The 15,143-nt window shown below is 42.6% G+C and overlaps 1 protein-coding gene across 8 annotated transcripts in view; it reads left to right on the top strand.

Moving 5' to 3' along the window:
* CASTOR2 (cytosolic arginine sensor for mTORC1 subunit 2) overlaps nucleotides 1-15,143 on the top strand; it is a 117,386-nt gene that overhangs the window by 36,108 nt on the left and 66,135 nt on the right. Inside the window, exon 1 of one of the 8 annotated variants that reach the window (XM_085557614.1) lies at nucleotides 17-2,787. The exons of the other annotated variants lie outside the window; for them this stretch is intronic. Within the exon in view, the coding sequence (XP_085413740.1) occupies nucleotides 2,747-2,787 (41 nt within the window). The 5' untranslated portion in view covers nucleotides 17-2,746. Of the gene's footprint in view, nucleotides 1-16; nucleotides 2,788-15,143 lie in introns of those variants that run through there. 8 annotated transcript variants of the gene reach the window in all.

The following is a 15,143-nucleotide window of genomic DNA, read 5'->3' as shown; positions in this document are numbered from 1 at the left end:
TGAGCATGTGGGGAAGGACCTGGTTACAGATTGCTTTAATTCTTTCACTAATGGGCTTCAGGTACTCAGTTTTCACTCTGGTCCTTTGCAGGTGGGGAGGGCAGAAGGATGAACATGGTCAGTGGGTTCAATTCTGCTCCACAGTCTGAGCTGCAGGCTTGGGGGAAGGGTTACTGTGTTACCATGTGAGGTTTTTTGCATAAGTTGGACTCTTGAGTGATTATAACAATTATTTAGTGGTTTGGCTGAATTGGTCTTCGCTGCTTTCCTGATTGTCTGGCATCTCTGCAATTCCTCACTGGAAACGGCCAGGCTGATGGGCTGCTAGCATGGGCTGAGCCCAGCAGAACATACATGCTTCTCTGCACTGCGATCTCTCTGCCTTTTCTTTGAATTAAACTTCAGCATCTTCTGATTGTGCTCCACTTTGTTGAACCCATCCTTGCCAAGGCTCAGCCTGTTCAGTTTGCACCAGAGCTTCTGTGCTTTTTGGCAGTGTCATAGTGCCAGTCCTCCTCAGACTATTTTTCTGAGGCAGATGTGAAAGGGAGCTCACAGAGCAGAGATTGGCCTAAGATCACACAAGAAAACCTAGAATAATACTGCAGGCAGCTTTGAATTCTCAGATTTGATCTGTAAAACATGGTGAGGGAAGTCTCTTCCTTGAGTCTTGTATGGGTAAGTGTATCAAGGGCAGTTCAGAGTGTAAGGTATTTCTGTTCTGATGACCATATGAACACATTGTATTTCAGGCTTTGGGATGCTACAGATTCTCCAGATTCTTGTCACTCAAAAGATCCAACTGTTGTGTGTCTGCTGTAGCTACAATCACAGAGTAAGGTGGATTTTAGGAATGTGCTTTGTTTGAGGCTCCTGCTTTAAGCACTCTATCAACACTGTCCTCTGGGTCTGTGCAGAACAGAGAGGAAATTTTGAGGGGGGTATGCAATACCTTGAAATTTTATGCTTACTTAGTAAAGTAGGCTTGGTTTCCATGTCTGAGATGTAGGAAAAAATTGAATTAGATACTTGGAGATGATTGGGGGTGGAGGGAAGGGCTTGTTAATCAGCTTTTCCTCTGTAAAGTGAGATCTCCTTGTCAGTTACAGGGAGATCTGTTGCACTGTTTAGAATAATGCCACAGTTAAATCATGTTTATGATGAGCCCTGGGAGGCCAGGGACATGAACACAGTGAAGCTGCTCCTCTGTTCCATTCTGTGCACGGGGTTATTTGGGAATGTTGATAATCAGGGGGATCCCTGGCCACCCATGGCTGGGTTGCAGTGGCTTTGTGCTATTTGAAATCAGGAATAAAGTTCTAACTTGTTCAAATTACCACTGAGTTAGCACTGAAACAGTGAGTAGGTTGTTCTCTACAGAGGTGCTGAGCCATTGCAACTCCAGCTGCTTTCAACAGGAATTACCAGTAGCTCAGCACTTTGGAAGCTGCTGGACTTGCAAGCAGATGTAGATGACTGCCTCTCAGCAGTGAAGTTGAAAATTCTGGCCTGAATTCCTATGGCAAAAGAATATAAATAAATAGCAACAAATTAAGGAGGATGAAGAGAGGAAGAAGTTCATGATAGCCATAAATGTTATGACAAATTAACTCTTTCTTCATAGCTGTTTTGAGAGTAGCAAATCAGCCAGTGTAAACTTGCAGTGGTGTTAAATCACTCATGGTGATTTGATGCTTGGGAGGTGAGTGAGGCTGGCTGGTAGCTTGGTTTTGCATTGATCTTATTTGATGGCATTGTTCCAGCCTAGTGAATCACAAGCTCTGATTTACCCCCATGTCCCAGTTCTGGCCAGGACAGGGTTAATTTTTGCAGCAGGGAGGAGAGGGCATGGTCAGCACCTGGAGGGTCTGGCAGCAGTGCTGGGCTCTGTGTGGTGACTGAATTGCAGGTGAAGCATTCACCTCCTTTGTACCCTGTAATTAATATTGTTGCTGTTACTGTTCATTTCCTTACTTCACTATTGTTCTCAGTAAATTTTTCTTATCTTAGCCCCTGATCTTTACCTTTTGTATCTCCAATTCTTCTCTCCATCCCCCTGCTGCACTGGGGGGACTTGTGAGCAAAGCAGTGCATTGTTTGGAGTGTTTCAGTGGGAACACTAAATTGGGGAATACCATTCCTAAAATACAGCACTCCACCTCCTCAATGGCCTATTCCTCTTCTCATTTATTACAAAATTCTTCTTCTCCATATGCACAATAAAGTTACTAAGAATGTATCCTTTCTTACCTTTGTATTATCCTGCAGGAGCTGTTCTGATCGAGTTTGCAGTAGGGAACAGGGAGAGACTCCCAACTTTTGGTCCCTTGTGTCAGACAGGACTTTCCCTGTTGAATTCAACCAGAGCACAGATCTGCAGAAAACATATTGTTATCTGGGAGTGGGGCAATTCTGATCTTGCAGTGCATTGGACCTTTCTGACTGTAAAAATAATAGGGTTTTTTATCTGGATACTGCTTTGATACTGCCCTGCTGGGACTGCCATGTGTGCCAGCACAGTGTCAAATATAAGCAAGGTGGGGCTAGCAGAACACCTGGAGTTTTAGAGAGCACTGCCTGCTCCTGGCATATCTGAGGGAGAAAGTGTATAGGTGAGCACTTGATAATATAATAGATGTTGTTTTGAAGCAGCAGTGTCTTTAGAAATGCCACAATATATGCCTTATTTTCCTCTTCTTTTGAAAGCTGAGTGGTGGACAATTGGCTGTATTGGGAGATCAAGACAATGATTCTCAGTGTGGAGACGAAATCTGGCACTACACTGAGGTACAATAGAGCATTATAATTTCTATTTTAAAATGCAGTAGTTAAGTTTTAAAGCAAACTGAACATACTTGTAAATGCTTACTGCATCTACTGCCATTATCTCTTCTTCCCTTCTAGTTTGGTTTTTTGCCTATTGCTCTGCTTTTTGCACACAAGTGCATAATTCTCCCTGCAGGCTTTTTTTTTCAGCACATACAGCTGTGAGCCGGCCTGCACATCAATCTTCTCTTACCTAGGGAAATATTTCAACTCATGTAGATCTGTTCCTTCCATCAAGAGAGTCATTCTCTTCATAGACCTTCAGGTCATTTAAAAGAAAAAAATATCTTCAAGCACTTTTCCAGAATCTTCACTGTGAATTGAATACTCCCTCCAGGAATTATTTAGTAAACGATAAAAGCAGATCTGTGAACATGGAAATGCTCATGGGTGTTCAAGCACAGGAATGGGTTAATTGTTCCATGGGGACATATTACAATTTGCTCTCTCCCCTCCTTGCTCTTTCAGTAATTTTTTCTTTTTTGGTGTGATATAAGAATTAGGGCTGCTAAACCAGACTTGGTTCTAGTTGAATACAAACAAGAAGCAATTTTCTCCACATACACACAGAAATTGGCATCCTGGTTTTGATTTGTGGAGTAATGCTTCAGGACCCTTCTCCACACCTGTGAAGTCTAGCTGAGCTGCTTCATTTTAAAAGGGCTTTTTTTCTTTTTTTAAATAGCATGTGATTACATAAAAACTTAATCTGTTTTTAGATACATCAGCATCCAAGGCAGTCATTTGATAATCAGAAAACCATACAAATCTGATAGCATGGCACAACAGCAAATTGCTGTTGTTTGGTGGAAGTACAGTGGGGAGCGTTGCTTTCACTGCTGCTCCCTCAATCCTGTGCCAGCAATTTCTAAGTTGTTGGGACAGGATGGAAGCTGTCTGAACACACAAGGGAATGTGAATAAAATGCCAGCAGTCTCTGTGATTAACTGGATATCTTTGTACTTGGTTCTTGTTTAATAATACACCAAGGCTGTGCTTCTCTTGCTTTTTCTCTGCATGTTGAAATTGTCTGATGCCTAAAATATGACCCTTTATGTGTAATCTTGCTTTTGTGTTTATAACAGGAGTTAAGTTGTTGACAGTGTTTGGTCCAAACTGTGGGCTTCTGACCTATGTCTCACCTTTTATTTCTTTTTCTAGCAGCTGAGGCAATGGATATTATGTAAGTTGGTAATAATATTTGCAGCATGCCTGGAAATATCTGATAAGTGACTTAATTCTTTTGATAAAAGAATGAGGCAGAGAAAAGCAGAGCTTAGTGTAAAGTTTATTAAATGGCAGAGCACGTTTACTCTTCCCACCCCACAAATTGAAGCCAGAATCCAGCATTTGTAATCACCAGTGTCCCCGCAGCATCACTAAAAACTGATTTGTCTTTGCCACAGCAGATTGTTTTTTTCTTTCTCAGATGGACATAATGGGTTGTTTGTTCTTTCTCCTTGGACAGCTGAATAATATGTGTACAAACCCACCTACCTCTGTGCTCCAAAATCGTGGAAATCGGCAAGTTGCAGTTACCCTTTTTGACAGTACTGTAGCATGCTGTAAGTGCTAATATTCATTAATATGCACTGGCGACTGCTTGTGTTTGAACTTAAGTATTCTACAGCTTCCAGTTACATGGCAGATGAACACAAAGTTACATTTTGAGGGACAGGTATGTGAACACTTAGAGCATGTACATGAGCTCTCATATGCCCACTGTTCAGCACTTCTCTCCTTATCACTTTCCCTGTATCTTGCCTTCAGTGCACTTCATTTTATTGAACTTTAAGGATGATTGAAAACTTCATGAGAACTAAATTAAAGTCTTGAATAGATAGGTTGTCAGAAACTACTACCTGAGTTGTAGTAGTAGCAGCAGAACCAATAATGTGTTACTGCAGATGGCATGTATTTTATATTTTCTGGCTTTTCTCCACTATTTTAGTGCTTTGCCACTTCTATTGGCGATACCATCAATTACCATCTGAAAAATAAAATAAATGGCTCATTTACTGATGCTGGGTGAAAGACTTGCCTGTGAATTTGCAGTGCTTCCCCACAACTGATAAGCTCAGAGGTACCTGAGATGTTGATGTATTTTTTTTTCACTTGGATTTCTCACTGAAAAAAATGAATGGCAGACAGCAGACAGGCCAAAATACTGCATTTAATGCATGTTGAAGCCATAAGCTGCATCTAGGAATCCCAAGTCCCAGTGCTGCCATTTCCATTAGATTTCTTGCAGGTCAAGATCCAGGGTGAGCCTGGCACTGTGAATGATCATGGGCACCTACATACACACTTCTACTCCTGTGGCTGCTTTAGTTTTCACTCCAGCTTGCTTGGACATTTCATGGAAGAAATTGAACATAGTAATTTGTCTGTTCCTGTTACTTGAGAGACAAAAGCCTTTCCAGTCATAGACATAAAGCTGGGGAGAAGTGCAAGACCAAGTGCTGCATTCTTATTTTGTGAGGTGTTTTCTTAGAGTAGAGGATCTGACCTTTCCCAAGGGAACAAGGCTGCCCTTCACATTTACTCCTTGAAAACAAGAGCTCTCACACACACTAAAGCATCCTATCCTTTTCTTGACCTTTTCCCCCCTCACTAAAGTCAGAGGACTTTGTTCCAGAGAACTCAGCACCTGTATGTGCAGTTACTTTCCCATACTTGAGGTTCTGCTTTTTAAGTTTTGGACTTAATGTCAAAATCTGAGGGTGTGTAGCAAGAGATCAGTCAGGACAATATCTCCTTTTAGCCCTCAAAATCCATCTTTAGAGGACTAGTGTTGGTGAAACTGCTGTGAGATTGTATTTTTCTCTGAGGTACACAGCTTAAAAGATAAAGCTTAAGAGATAAGTGAAACCTGAAATAAATGTGCATTGTTGCGTTGGGCAGTAAAAGAGAATGCTGGCCTCTGTTGACAAAGCAGATTGGTCTTACAGCACCTGTGTGATCCAAGGGGTGAAGCACGTCCCTTACCAAGCAAAAACATTTTCTCTTTCTTCGAGGTTCCTTGTCCCTGGTGTCTCCTTTTATTGTGGTTTTTTTCTGTACAAATAAAAAGGCTTTGTATGCTGTAAGCTGTGTGAGTTCTGTCCTCTCCAAAGCCAGCAGAGTAGCAGGATAAACCAGTGAGACTGATTTGGCTGATTCCTCATGATCAACTGTACATGTAATTCCTAAAGGCTTGAGTTCACAATACTGCCCAGAAGTGGTGCAGATTCCCTTTCTTGGGAATCTGGGTTTTACTAAATGGATGACTGGATACAAAGGCTGCAAGACTAGTAACAGCAGGAAAATTCTAAATCTTGCATTAGTTTGACTGATCTTTGTAGTGGTGCAGATGTGAATTTACATAGATAGTTGTAAATACTGTTTATCTAAGACAGAAGTAAATTCTTTTCTTAGGAGGATGAGTGAAATGTTCCTTACCTGTTCTTACCTACTCTGGGGTGGAATTGGTCATGATGAACATGAGTGCTGAGGAAAAACTAACAGCGCTAAATTCAGTTATGTTAGTTTAAAAACCAAAACTGTTAGTCAGCTTCATAACTTATATTTAGCATGACCATTTAGTCCATCTTGAATATATCAGAAACCAATGAAGAGGAATGAATAAGAAACCATAGCACAAATTAGTGCAGATGACGTGTAACAAAAGCATTTGGCACCATGAGCTCATTTTGATCTCACTTGTTGTATCTTCTGCCTCCTACCAGCTTAGAGCTGGAGCTGTGCCTTAATGAGATTATCTCAACATGAATGATCTGTGGTTTACTCAGAGTTTGTCAAATGTATTTAACTTTCATGAAAGCAAGGATTGGTTAGATGAAGTTTCCCTCACCTACTGCTTCTGCTCAGTATTCACTGGGTCTAGAAATTATAACAGTTCCAATGAAGTCCCTTCTCATCTTACTGAGGAAGAGATCCCATGGTACAGTAGCACCTTGGATGGAAAGCAGAAGCTCCCTGTGCTTACAGGGTTAGACTTGGCACTCAGATGCGAAGGAGCTCAGTTCATTTTGTTTACCCACATGGGTTTTGAGAGGTAATGAAGTGCCTGACTCCTTTTCCACTTCTCTTGAAGCAGGGGATGCTTTGGTAACCTCACAGTAATCAACCCTGTCTACCTTTGAAAGTTGGGCTGCTGAATTTTAGTGTGGAAGTTGGCTGATAAGTAATAGTGGAGAAGTTCTGCCATCAGTGAGGCAGAATCAGCAGCTCTAAGTTGATTTTCCCCTTACATCAATGGCTAAGATGTACCATCCCCCAGTCTGATTTCTAGGAGGTTCTCCTCAAACCTTATTTGCTTGGTGCCTTACAGCTAATACACAGTACTGAAACCTGAAATTAGTTCAGCTATGTCAGGGCTAACAGATGGCCATTTCCTAGGAGAAGATACTGAGCATTCTGTACAGGTTTTGCAGTGTGGTGAAAATCCGGGTTAACAGAAACAGCCAGAAGTGAAGGCTGAATTATGTGAGACTCCTGAGTCATCAGCTATGGATGCAGAAGATCCTGCTACGCTTTTGTTGTGATGCTGCTAAGTAGCATTTTCAGCCCTCTGGGCAAAGACATCAAAGGAAAGTGAAGATAAAAACAGACCACTGTTGACTTTGAGAAAAATATTCTAATTATACAGGCAGATGTTGAAGTAACTAAAAACTTTAGGGCTGCTTTAGTGAAAGTTTGGTAGTCCTCAGCCTCCAAAAACTCATACCCAGGCTTGCTTTCTTTCCTACGAAATTTTAGAGCTGGCTTTGAGCGTCCCTGGTTCTTAGCAGAGGAAAGTTTTCCAGAATGAATGAGGAGCTCTGGGAGCAAAGGAAGGCCTGCTGTGACCTGCCAGGGCAGGAGGGTTGGCCAAGCCATGTCCTTTGCCAGAGATGCCCCTCAGTCATGGCAGTCTCTTTCTCACATGGACATCTGAGCTCCTGATATATGGGCTGCTGTGTTTGGGTCAGGTCTCATTCTCCTCTAGGGTGGTTCCTAACTCATGCTCTGTAAAAGCTCTCTTCCACCAGTATGGCCATTCATGTGCTCTTTCCTTAGCTGGTGACACTTGCTATTGGGTTTTCCAGCCTCCTCAGACAATTTATATAAAGTAACACCACAGCTTTATATGGGATTTCTAAACCAGACAGGATTCTGGCTCACAAAACCTGTCCAGGCTGTACTTCTCTGTTGGAAATGAACAGCCAAACTAGTAAAGCTGGTTTGCTCTTGCTTTTTCTTGTAGTGAGATTCTCTGGAATCTAGCATGATGTGAGCTCTGAGATTTCCTGTGGTTAGGACATGCCTCTTGTGGATTCTTGACAGGCTGGAGAGATGGGACGAGTCTAACAACACAAAGTTTAATAAATCCAAATGCCAAGTCTTGCACTTTGGCCGCAATAATCCCCTGCAACACTCTAGGCTGGGGACAGTGTGGCTGGACAGTGCCAGGCAGAAAGGGACCTGGGGGCACTGGCCAACAGCCGGCTGAACATGAGCCAGCAGTGTGCCCTGGTGGCCAAAAGGCCAATGGCATCTTGGCCTGGATCACGAATGGTGTGGCCAGCAGGAGCAGGGAGCTCATTCTGCCCCTGACCTTGGCACTGCTGAGGTCCCACCTCGAGTGCTGGGTCCAGCTCTGGCCCCTCAATGTGGGAAGGACGTTGAGAGGCTCGAGCGCATCCAGAGGAGTCAACGGGACTGGAGAGGGGCTGGGAACACAAACCCTGTGAGGAACGGCTGAGGGAGCTGGGGGTGCTCAGCCTGGAGAAAAGGAGACTCAGGGGTGACCTTATCACCCTCTACAGCTCCTGAAAGGTGGCTGTGGTCATGTGGGGTTGAGCTCTTCTCCCAGGCAACCACTGATAGAAGGAGAGGACACAGCCTTAAGCTACACCAGGGGAAGCTTAGGATGGACATCTGAAAAAATTCCTCACTGAAAGAGTGACTGGGTGCTGGAATTGTCTGCCCAAGGGTGGTGGAGTCACCATCCCTGGATGAGTTTAAAAAAAGACTGGACGAGGCACTCAGTGCCATGGTTTAGTTGATGAGGAGGCATTAGGTCATGGGTTGGACTTGGTGATCTCAAAGGTCTTTTCCAACCTAATTCTTCCTGTGATTCTTTGCTATCTGATAAGGTTTGTGCTCTCATTATGGCCTTTCCCCCACAGCTTTAGCAGACAGGCTTTCCTCTTTTATCTAGCACCCATTTTAGTGAACCTTACTTGAATTTAGTACCTTTGAAATCTGGAACTCTGACATTTAACAGAAATTAGGCAATAGGTCCAAAACTTACATGGAAAGAACAAGCAGCATGATGTGTTTGCATTAAAACTGCCTTCCACTTTAAAACTAGGCCCAAAATAGGGGATCTGTTAGCACTTCTCAAATCTTCCATGCCCTGTCTTCGCATGAGTGTTCATCTCTTCTCTGCTTCACTACTTGCTGGGCAATTGAATGGCAAAGAAAAAAAAAAAAAAGCAGTATTCTCATCTTAATAATATTTTCATTTCTTCAGTAGGTCACTGCTCCTCTTCCACTCCAGGCAGCTTCAGTGACTCGTGGCTCAGCCCACCTGCCTGCAAGCAGCTCCCTGGCTCAGAGCCAGTTTGCCACTCTCAGCACTTGCCACATCACTGGAGGAACACCTTGGTCTATGACCCTGGATCATGCTTCAGCTGCTAGAGTACACTGAACAATTTCTCCAAATTCCTCCTGGGCATCCAAACCAATTGAAGTTAACCAGGGGAATATAGTTATAGGGAAGACAGAAATTAAAAATTCACATTCCCAAAACATTCCTGTCATTGTGCCAGATCAGCAGGAGACAGGAGTGCATAGACATTCCTATCACTCTTGTCTCTGCCCCATTGTGGACCAGACTCTTGACTCCACACTCACAGGGAACAGCACCTAAATCCATGGGTGAAATTGCAGCTTATGGTGCAAAATGCTCTTTGGGCAATTTGATGAGATAGGATTTGACTGCTTTGTACGTCAGAGGATCATTCTGCAATTCATGGAACTGCTTCTTCTAGCAGTGGAGCAAAAAGGCAAAGAACTTACTGGCAAACAAATGAATGCTAACTTCCCTCTCTTGAATTTATTCAGTTCTTTGAGGTACAAATGTATTCTGGATGGCCAGAGAAATCAGTCATTCTGCATTAGGAAGCCTGGTTGATGTTTTTAGCAGGCCTTTATGAAGCTCTGTGTAAGTGGTTTTAGAAACAACTTAGAGGGGAAAATAGGATGTGGTTTAACAAAGAAGCACTTAATTATGTTTTTGTGTTACTACTTAAAATTTTAATTGTAAATATATGAAAATAAGTTACTTCATCCCTCCAAAACACCCCTGGTGTGACATTCATCACTGCCATACCACTGTGACTTGTACTACACCTGAATTTTAATCATTGTATTGTTATGTTCCAGTTTGATATCTCTCTTAGTGTCACAAGATCAGATGTGTTTAGTTATGGAACAGGATCCTGCTGAGGTTTACAGGTAGTGCGTGCCCCAAGGATGTTGTGTGTGAGCTGTGTGTTGGCTCACCTTCCTCAGCAGCCTCCATCATCTGGGCAACTTCCCATCCCCACAGGGAATGTGGGGAGGAAGGAAGGGCTGTTCAGCAGAGCTGAAGCAGTAGGAGAAGCTGCATCAGAGTGGGGCCAGACAGGATTGTGTATTGAGATACTCTGCATCAACAACAATAGCAAACACTTGAGATTTGGACTAAGATGGACAATACTGGAGTCTGAGGTCTTGTCTTGTGAAAATGCATTGGAGTAACAAAGGAGACTCTCAGCTTGGCCACTGGGCACACTGTCATAGCCCAGTGGAGAAGGCTTTTTAGCTCCTAACCTTCCAGTGAGATTTGAATCTTGACACTGAGTGAAGGAGACCTTGTGCAATAACCACTGGATTTCCTAATACCTTGTCTGTTGTTCCCCCTCTTGATCTAAGAGCTGTGAAAATCAGAGGGTCATTTATGATTGTTTTCTGTTTTTTTGAGCATCTTTCACCCCCTCACTCCTTGTTCAAAACCCCCCATGTTGTTTATTCACTGATATATGCCAGCAGGAAATAAAAATGGTGACTTAGCAAATTATTTCTGCCAGAACAAAGCCTGCAGACTGTATCTCCAAACATAGCTTGACAATAAAGCCTTGGACTCAACAAAACAGAAGTTGTCTATATTGGAAAAAGAGATCCTGTCTTTCCCAGGCTGTTCTGCACTCTCTGTTCCCCCTGACAGTCAAGTCCTGTTTTCAGACAGTTTTTGTACAAATTCCTCCAGCTGCTCTCTCAAGTGCAAACAGCTCAGGCAGCAGTTGCTTGCAGAAACCTCCTGGAACTGCTGCTGGAGACTCTGTTTTCTGGAAGTGAGATCCTGCTGGAGACCTGTGCACCATGTCAGACCAAATTAGGAGTAGATCCCTAGTTATGCTTCAAAAGTCTTATTTATATTCATCCTCTCTACAGGACTGAATCTTATTATTCAGGTCATTATTTCCTTTGCCAGCTTTTCTGCTATTGCTGGATTGATCTGTGGATGAAGCTGGCAGGGTACTGTGATCCTGCTGTCCTGTGGGCCTGTGCTTTTCTCTCCTCACTGCTCTCTTTTTGCAGTGAGTGTGCAGGCAATACCTGGTGGCTTTGTTTCTGTTGTTTTGTCCTGTGAAAAAAAGCCAAATGTTTGCTTGAAAGTCTCATATATTGCTGAAGGCTGTGCCCCCTTTATACTTAGCACAGTTTAAAAATATTCTTTAACTGTTACAAACTGTTTATTCTACCAGAGAACTTATCAGAAGAGCAGTAAATGTTAAGACCTGTCTGGACTGTGTGAGGCCAGAGTGAATATCTACTTTTGTGCTCTGTTCTGTAAAGATGAGATGCAATAAAACCTGATATTGATACTGACCTTTCTTAGAAAGTGCTTTGAGGTCTTGTGAAAAGCAGCCAATAGAAGCCAGGTGGAATTGTGCCAAAGAGTTTTTTCACCAGGTCCACTCACAGCCTAGCTAAAGAATTTGTGTTCTTTAGTTCTTATTCCATTTGTTACTGTCTTAATTCAACATTTTACTTAGTGTTGTATGTTTTTCTACGGTATTCAAGTGTTTTCTGTGACATAAATATATTTTTAAGACAGAACTTTCTGAGAGTGAGACAGGGAGAGCTCACTGAGAGAAGCCCTGTGGAGAAGGACTTGGGGTGGATGAAAAGCTGGTCATGAGCCAACAATGTGCAGAGGCAGCCCAGAAAGCCAACCATATCCTAGCTGAATCAAGAAAGTGGCCAGCAGGTCAAGAATTCTCCCCTTCTCATGTGAGTACTTGGAGTGCTGGGGTATGCAGCAGACCTGGGGTATGGAGTTGTTGGAGAGGCTCCAGAGGAGGTCAGGGAGATGCTGGAGCCCCTCTGCTCTGGAGCCAGGCTGGCAGAGCTGGGGGTGCTCATCTGGAGAGGAGAAGGCTCCAGGGAGAGCTCAGAGCCACTTCCAGTGCCTAAAGTGGAATACCTCTTATAAAAAAGAAGTATTTTTTTACATGGGTAGATAGGGATAGGACAAGAGAGACTGGTTTTAAACTAAAAGAGGAAAGATTTGAAGGTATCTTCCAAGCCAAACCATTCTGTCATTCTGTGCTGCTAATCACTGATATTTGCTGGCCCTGGAGATGGGAGAATTGTACTGGGTGAGTCAGACTATGAGTTTGCACTTTGCATTGTGCCTTGCACTACCCAAAGTCCAGGACTGCATCTCACCTGAAATTTTGTCATTTCTTTTGATTGTGGTTTGTCAGAAAACAGACTTTTCACTGGAGTTTTTATGAAGCATTAAACAAAATTTAGGGTATTCACCCAGATGAATCAATAAATAAGTTTTTTTCCTATGATCATGCTTTGATAGGTTTTGAAAAAAACAATGACAGAAGGGTCTTCTACAGGCAAGGAACAGGGGCCCTGGTCTGTAGCTGTAAAGGGTGTTTCAAATCCTGACTTCAGTGGAAATGAATTGTTAACATACTTCAACTACATCCCTCAGTTCACAGGGCAGTGTTTTTCCTTAGATCTATAGATTCTTACAATTTACACAGGTCTGTTATCTGGGAATCCTATATTGGTAAAGTAATTCAGATTAAAAGTACAGAACTGAGGTGACAGAAGAATCTTTTACATTATAGGCTCAGCTCACAGAAGTTTTGCCTTGTTTTCTTTCCGGGCTGGACACTGTTGATGTTGATGTTTGAGCTCTTGGATGCCTGAGCTGGTTGCATTTTTCCAGCAGGGGAACATCCCCTTCAGAGCTTTTCATCCCAGACAGTGTGCCAGGAGCACTCAGGTGTCACAGTGCTAGAAGTATCTTATCTTCCCTTTTTTGAGTCATCTGATAATTTCAGCTTCTTTATTGATGAAAATTAAAAGCAACATCTGACAGCGCAGTTTCTGTTGTGTTCACTTGCCCCCTTGCAGGCTGGAAGGAAAAATGAAGTCAGAGCATTTCCAGCCATGGAAATGGGTGTTGGCATTGCCCAGCATTTCTCGTATTTGGTTTTGGTGGGCCTCAACATAGCTGCACACAGAGGGAGATCCAAAACCATTACTTGTTAAGTTCTCATACTTTGGAGGTGTCTTTTGATGATACAGCCTTATATTGTTCTGGGAGTATTTGTTCTTCCCCAAATGAGGAAGATTGTGTAGTTCTGTTAAGTTTTTTAATCCTAGCTGTTCATTTCACAATTTGAATTTTCTGTAAATATTTGACAGCTGTTATTTTGTTGCTTTAATTTTCTCAATCTATTTTTATACTTAGCCTGCACAGCATTTGGTGAGGACTGGGCATAAGTACATGATTACAGCCTGCTGGGCCTTCACAAGGCCTGGTCATTTTTCAATCTTTGATTGTTTCAAGATAATGTGTTTGGGGACTCTATTGGTTACTGAAGCGTCTCTTCTTCCCTTTTCTCATTCTCCCCTTCTCTATGGTAATGCAGGTAATGCAGTAAGACATAAAATTAAATGGGGATTAGAATTTCATGAGAAGTGGTATTTTAAATGCCGCTGCACTTGATTCATTTATGCTTTAAAGGAAGGAGCATAAGGCAAGGGAAAATCATGCTAGTTGAAGTATTTAAATCTGCCAGGGGCATGGCATTTCCTTTAACTTCCAAAATACCTATCCAGTCAAAGACAAGTGGAAGTAGATGTTGTCTGTTCCCTTGGGGTTTCACTTCGAAGTATCTTAGTTTCATTCTACCTCTGCTTGTGGAAATATTGTCTGAGCATTATAAATGCATTGGATTGGTTCTCATAGACTTGAAATGCCTCTTTACAACATAAACTGACCACTGCCATTTAGGTGCTTTTTCATTTGACTAAGATGACTGCTAGTACTGATTTCTGGTAGTTGGAACCATAAACTTTTACTGAAATGCTGACTTTTTTCCCTGATAAAGTTATGTCATGCCTCTATTCCACAGCAGAATTCATCTTGTGTCTTGGCTTGAAAGACAGGTGTCTGCTAAGGCGGGCAGGAGCTTCCCTTGGAATGGAGAATATGACTGGCTTTGCTCCAAATTATTATCACTTTGAAATTAAGGAGCTTTCAGGCAGAAATACAGGAAAAGGAATAAGGGTTTTTTACTAGTAGTAAAGAACTACTAGCAGTATGTGTATGTCCTGGCTTGTAAGATAAGCATGTATTCTATTTGCCATCTCTTGGAGGTGGAGTTTTCTTATCTCTTCCAAGAACAATGTCTCCCTCCGGGGAGAGATCTTCTGTTAATGGGCCATTAATGACTCACTGAATGACTGGTAAAGTTCCATCATCCCACGGTGAGATGCTCCACCCAGAGGGAGGAGCCAAGCATTCCTACCTGCATAAAATCAGCATTTTTGGGACACCAGAGCAGCCCCTTTGCTGGATTCCCAGAGGAGCAGCTTCTTCTCTGCTGGATCCCCAGAGGAAGATCAGGCCCAGCTACTCCATCCCCAGACCTTCAGAGAAAACTCCACCCTTCTACAGATCCCTGCTCCAGCAGCATTTCATCTGCCACTGCAGGAGGAGCAGCCACCATTTAACTGGACTATTCCCAACACCCTGACTCCTCAGGGTGTCAGGTTTCTGCCTCTATCACTAGTTTTGTTTGTACTAATTACATTTTTTAAAATTTTTATTTAGTTTTTTTCCGAGTAAAGAACTGTTACTCCTATTCCCCTGTCTTTGCCTGAGAGCCTTTTAATTTTGAAATTGTGGTGATTCAGAGGGAGGGGGTTTACCTTTTCCATTTCACAGGAGGAAATTTCTTGCCTTCTTT

This window comes from Lonchura striata, chromosome 19 (genome assembly GCF_050655825.1).
Source record: "Lonchura striata isolate lonStrDom1 chromosome 19, ASM5065582v1, whole genome shotgun sequence".
Classification (NCBI taxonomy): domain Eukaryota; kingdom Metazoa; phylum Chordata; class Aves; order Passeriformes; family Estrildidae; genus Lonchura; species Lonchura striata.
Note: the sequence above shows the minus strand (reverse complement) of the source record. Positions and strands in the feature narration are given on the sequence as shown.